General features: G+C 51.7%; 1 protein-coding gene across 1 annotated transcript; it reads right to left on the bottom strand.

The window, feature by feature from the left end:
* Nucleotides 1-1027: 1027 nt before the first annotated feature.
* On the bottom strand, nt 1028-1900 carry LOC149349186 (uncharacterized). The gene has a single exon (XM_089576754.1). The coding sequence runs from the start codon at nt 1883-1885 to the stop codon at nt 1028-1030; it is 858 nt and encodes a 285-aa protein (XP_089432880.1). The 5' UTR covers nt 1886-1900.
* Between the last annotated feature and the right edge of the window lie 3724 nt (nt 1901-5624).

Here is a 5624-nt window from a genome sequence, read left to right on the forward strand (position 1 = left end):
TCGCTCGGCCGCCGAACTCCCGAGGGCATGAAGGCTGACCGTCCGCCGATCGGATTCGTCGGTGTCGTTTAGCCAAAAAACTTGTCCCACTACAATAATATTAAAGTGAACTGGATAGTTCACTATAATCACATGATGCTGTTCACCTTGTTAGTACCGTTGTCGGACTAGTGTGACCGTCGTCGTCATTGTACACTGAAAACGAGCTGAGAATTTGGAATGCGTTTGGAAAGTGCCGTGTAGCACCGCGGGAGTCCGTCGAGTTCGAATGCCATTCCAAGTCTCGACTGCCATTCGACTCAGATGTCATTCGAAAGTACCCGTGTAGCACAGGTATTAGTAAGTATTAGGTCAAGGGTATTTGCGGTTGCATGCGTGACGCGAGTAGGTTCCGAGACTAACTGTGTGAGGTTAAAATTTAAACAGACATCAATGAAGTTCTTGGCCTCTGTATTGCATGTTAATGAGGAAGTGCCTAAACTCTGCCAATCAATGTCCGGATAATTGAAGTCCCCGAAAAGGAGAATGCGCGCATTTCGGTATTTAACAACAAGATGATTTATAGTATCATTCAGATGTCGACAGAAGTTTGGATTTGACTGCGGGGGCCTATAACAAACGCCAAGAAGTACTGTTACAGGGGGAGTGCGAATAATTAGCCATAATGATTCCATATCAGATGTGGCGTGTGCAATAGAGCATGATATACCTCGGTGAATTGCAACAAGAACACCGCCCCCTTCCCCCCCCCCCCCCCCCCCCGTGAGTCTTTTCGATCGTTTCGGTAGACGTTGAATTCGGGTAAGTCAGTTAAAACTTCAGCGTCGGACACGTTACTGTTTAACCAAGTTTCAGTTAGTATGAGTATATTGCTCCTGGATGACGAAATTACGTTGGATATGAGTTCACGCTTTGGGAGGAAGCTGCGGATGTTAGTGAATATGACGGAAAACGAGAGAACATTTGAGGGAACATTTGAGGGTGTCGCGCGCTGGCGTTTTATTGGTGTAGGGTGAAGGGACAATTGCTACGCGAGTTGCTTTACGGTGTTAGATGAAGTGTCAAAAATATAACGGTTCGAGCCGATGTGGAGTGTTTTAAATCGCAAGGAAAATTTGGCAGACCTGGCTTTAGCATATGCAACAAGTTGTTTTCGCGCGTGACGAACGGCATGCGAGAAGTCCTCTCCAACACTATAAACCGTGTCTTTCAGATTTCGCCCATTTGATAGGAGGGATTCTTTAGTTTTGCTATTTGTGAATTTCACGATTATGGGACGAGTTTTATCTTGTGAGTGACGACCGAGGCGATGAGCTCTTTCTATTTCGTGAGGTTCCACAGTTATTTGAAGGTTATTACGGCAAACATCAATGATTAGTTTTTCAGATTCTGCCCACGTTTCGCAATCAGTAGTGTCAGGGATACCATAGAAGATGAGATTGTTACGGCGTGATCTGTTTTCAGCGTCATCTATGCGCGTTTCTAGTTCCTGGATTATACGCGCCATGGTGCTTGTGTCAGCCTGCATCTTTTCAATGTCGTTTCGGAGGGGAAGTAGTGCTTGGTAGTGTGTTTCCAGGTCGGCCATACGATTGCTTAAATCGGTTATGGTTTTATCCGTAGTAGTGAGCTGGGATTTCAGTCCTTGTACTTCGGCTATTAGTTGGGTTTGGCCTGCGGTTAGTTTCTGGAGTTCCGCGAGTACTGCACTGTTGTCGTTAGGACCAGGGTTAGTTTCGATATCTCCTAATAACAATAGCAAAGAATGAACAACAGTGGCACACTCGGCGGCAATGGCAACAGAGCACTGTGGGCTCGGGAACTGTACCAGAACATAATTGCTTGATCTTTTGGCAAATAAGGCATATGATTTACTAACCTGCATCGCAAAGATTAGCGGATTAGATGGCTGCGCTGAGGTGCAGTCACCGAGCCCACAGAACGGTGCCGGTGGCGGGGGCACGTGCTTTTATGTGGGGCGAAGCTGTTGATGTCCGTGATGATGCAGCCGTCCAAGATTCCTTTGGCGCCGGCAGCCACTGTTCCTCTGTTGTGGCAGCAGTCATCCGGGGCGGGCAGCTGACGAGCGGCAAGTGGTAGCGTCCCGGCTCGTCACTGGAGCATGGTGGTGCGCAGTCAAACGACGCACCCGAAAGAATGCTTGCCAAGGTCGGCAACAGTAGGCTGACGAACAGCTGGTTGATCGTCTACATCGCAAAGATTAGCGGATTAGATGGCTGCGCTGAGGTGCAGTCACCGAGCCCACCTAATAATAATGCGATGCTTCGCTAGGTGAGTTCGTCCAACCCGCGATGATACCGAGAAGGTGTCGCCGTACCGCAGAAGATCTTTAACTTGTTGGTGCGTCGGGGAGAGTGCTGGATTGACGTCGAACGTGAAACCACTGACTGGGCTCTCCCGCTCCGACAACGACATTGTGGAAATACTGGGTGTGCTGCTGACATGGGCGATGACATCAACGTGAGCCACAACGGTTCCCACGTTCAGATGTTGGTGTGCACCACCGAAATCGGTTATCAGCACTTCTGTTGCTCCGTCGACAAGACGAACGACTCCTCTGGCGGCAGCAAGGCTCCTAGCGAAAAGCGAGATCTGGTTGCCTTTCGCGACGCCTTCAAAATTCCGCACAGTTATGGCGCCAACAGAAACCATGAGACTAGAACGAGGTGTAATGGTTACGTGGTCATCCAGGATGCAAAGCGCGGTTGGGTGGTCTGAATCTCTATGTACTGCGTTCTCTGTGGAGAAACACATGGCCCTTGACTGGAGGTCGATGACCGCGCCATTCTCAGTCAAGAAATCTATTCCGAGAATGACGTCACGTGAACAATGTTCGAGTATGACGAACGTTGTCAGGTACGTGGCGCCTTCAACTGTCACTCTTGATGTGCAAGTCACAGTCGGTGTAACCAAGTGACCCTCGGCTGAACGAATCTGTAGGGCCACCCTAGGAGTGGTGACTTTTTTCAGAGTTGCGGCGAAATGTCCACAGAGGACACAGTAATCGGCCCCTGTGTCCACTAGTGCAGTCATGTCGGTTCCGTCGAGGGAAATGCTGAGGTTTGTTGTCGTAGACGTCGTGTGAGAGGTACGGCGTGGTGTTCGGTCGCGGCTGCGGTGCGGCGAGGGTGCTCTTCGATTTGTCAGGTGGCAGTGACTTCGAGCAGGCGTATCATGGTTTTCGGCGGCAGTCGGTCGTGGCATCAGGTGGCCACCTAGTTGCGGCATAGGAGGGTCTTGTACATTGCGTCGATGAGCAACCTCCCGCTCAAAGGTTGCTGCTTTTAGTTTTCCTGGCGGGGGCTTGGCGACCTTCCCCACGCAAAGTCACCGTAAGACCGACCAGTAAAATAGAAATACCGTGGCGAAGGCGACCTGCGTGTCCTGCCGGCAGATTCGGCCAGATAATCGTCGATTTCCCTGGGTCGCTGGCCAGGCTGCGGACGTAGTGCATCGGATGGGAACCCCTGCAGGCCCACCTGACGATAGCTGCAATTGCGGTACAGGTGGCCCGGCTCACCGCAGTGATAGCAGAGTGGTCGGTAGTTGAGAGTGCGCGAGATGTCACTTTTACGTGGGTACGCTGGAGCCGGACGAGCAGGCGGTGGCGGCTGCAAAGAGGCCGGGGTTTCCTGAAGGCGACTCAGTGGCAGTTGTGCGCGACGAGCAACAGCGGCGTATGTCATTAGCGGTGGGGCTGTGGACGGCTGAAAGGGAGCTGGGGTCGTAAGCGCCTGTTGCACTTGTTCCCGAATTATGTCGGATAGGGTAGAAACCATTGGCGCACGCGGCGTAGCCGGGAACAGCTTCTGGAGCTCCTTGCGAACGACAGCTCGTACGGTTTCGCGAAGCACGTCAGTGGTATTGATGTCAGTGGCTGCCGCAGTCGTGGCCAGAGGCGGACGCTCGTATTGCCGCAACCGCATATCGAGTGTCTTTTTCATTGTGGCAGCCTCCGACAAACTCTGCGACCGTGTTCGGTGGACTGCGAACCAGTCCGTCAAAGATTTGCTCTTTTATGCCTCGCATAAGGTACCGGAGTTTCTTCTGCTCTGGCATACCCGGGTCAGCCCGACGAAATAATTTCGCCATCTCTTCGAAATGCACCAGCACACTTTCATTTCGGAACTGAGTTCGGGACTGCAGAAGCAGATCGGCCCGTTCTTTTCGAAGCACCGTGGTGAAATTCTTCAGGAACTAATATTTAAAACCACTCCACCTCGTTATGAATGACTCCCGGTTCTCGAACCACGTACGAGTTGCGCCCTCCAGCGGAAAGAACACCTGTTGAAGTTTGGAGTCATCCGCCCATCTCTTGTACCTTGCCAGGCGTTCAAATTTCTCCAGCCAGTCTTCCGGGTCTTCGCCAGGGGAACCTTGTAAGATTGGTGGCTCCTGAGGCTGCTGCAGCACAACGGAAGGAGAGGTAATCGTCGTCTGCATGCCTATTTCGGGCTGGACGGTCGACAACGATAGCGCTGGACGAACTGCTTGGGTCGAGTGAGACTCCAGAGGCCCAAATTCGAGTTGAACTCCTTGGAGCCGGCGGCTCCTGTGGTGTACAGGCTTCACCTCGATGGCACATGACCCTCGCGGACTCGAACTTCTGCTAGCTGGGGGAGTCCGAAGCATGGAATGCGTGTTCAGCGCCCTCCACTAGATGTCATTCGTGGTTCAGTACGTCAGGCACGGTTGAACACGTCTAAGTAGGAGAGCTTCGAGGCGATCACAGCGGACGTCGGTAGCAGCCCGAAAGCGGAGCATCCGCTTGCCAGACACTTCAGCTTCTTTCTTTCTGAGGAGAGCTCGCGCGCATTCCGCGCTGTCGTGTTTCCAGGAGAACGATGACGACGAATGTACGGTGTCGATATTTAATATTTAATCTTCTCCACAAATTCTCATTTCGAGCCGATGGTGTCGCAACGCAGCAGCCATTTTCGGCAGCGGAAATCAGGTGTATAGTGTACTAGTATTCTAGTACTAGTATTCTAGTGTACTAGTATTCTAGTTCACTGTAATCAGGTGGCATCCATATTGGGCGCTGACTATAGGGAACTATAATACTTTAGCGCTGCCTCACTGATTGCTTGGGGGTCCAGTTTGCATATAGTCCTTTATACTCCCAATATAGATCTAAAATATTATGTCTCTGAGTACTCAAAGCTTTTTGCATTGCACAAAAACTAGAAACAAGCAGTGACATCGAACGAAAACTAATAGGAATAACGCTAGGGGCGACACTTTTCGTTCCGCTTCAAAACTTCGTGGGGGCGAGCCCTGTTCAAACCACACCAAGAAGGCAGCGAAAACAAAAGCCGGTAGACACACCTTGCCCAAAAATGTGAAGAGAAAGGCCGGGCAGTAGACGGGAGGCGACATTGGTTGGGAGGGGGGACAGCCGACATCTTTGCAATCCCACCAACAAAGAAACATCGGAGAGCTTCCCTTGTCCCTACCCTGTCTGCGGCGCCGCATACAGGGGGAGGGGGAGGTCGCGCCGTCAAAGTCCGGGGCCGTGGGCTGCCCCGACAAAGCAACAACTGCATGCAAGCCTACTCTTCGTGTGCGTTAGGCGCGGTTCTTATTGGTGGCGCCCATATAAG

The sequence above is a fragment of the Amblyomma mixtum genome, chromosome 3, assembly GCF_055824585.1.
Source record: "Amblyomma mixtum isolate Tamu chromosome 3, ASM5582458v1, whole genome shotgun sequence".
NCBI classification, from domain to species: Eukaryota; Metazoa; Arthropoda; class Arachnida; order Ixodida; family Ixodidae; genus Amblyomma; species Amblyomma mixtum.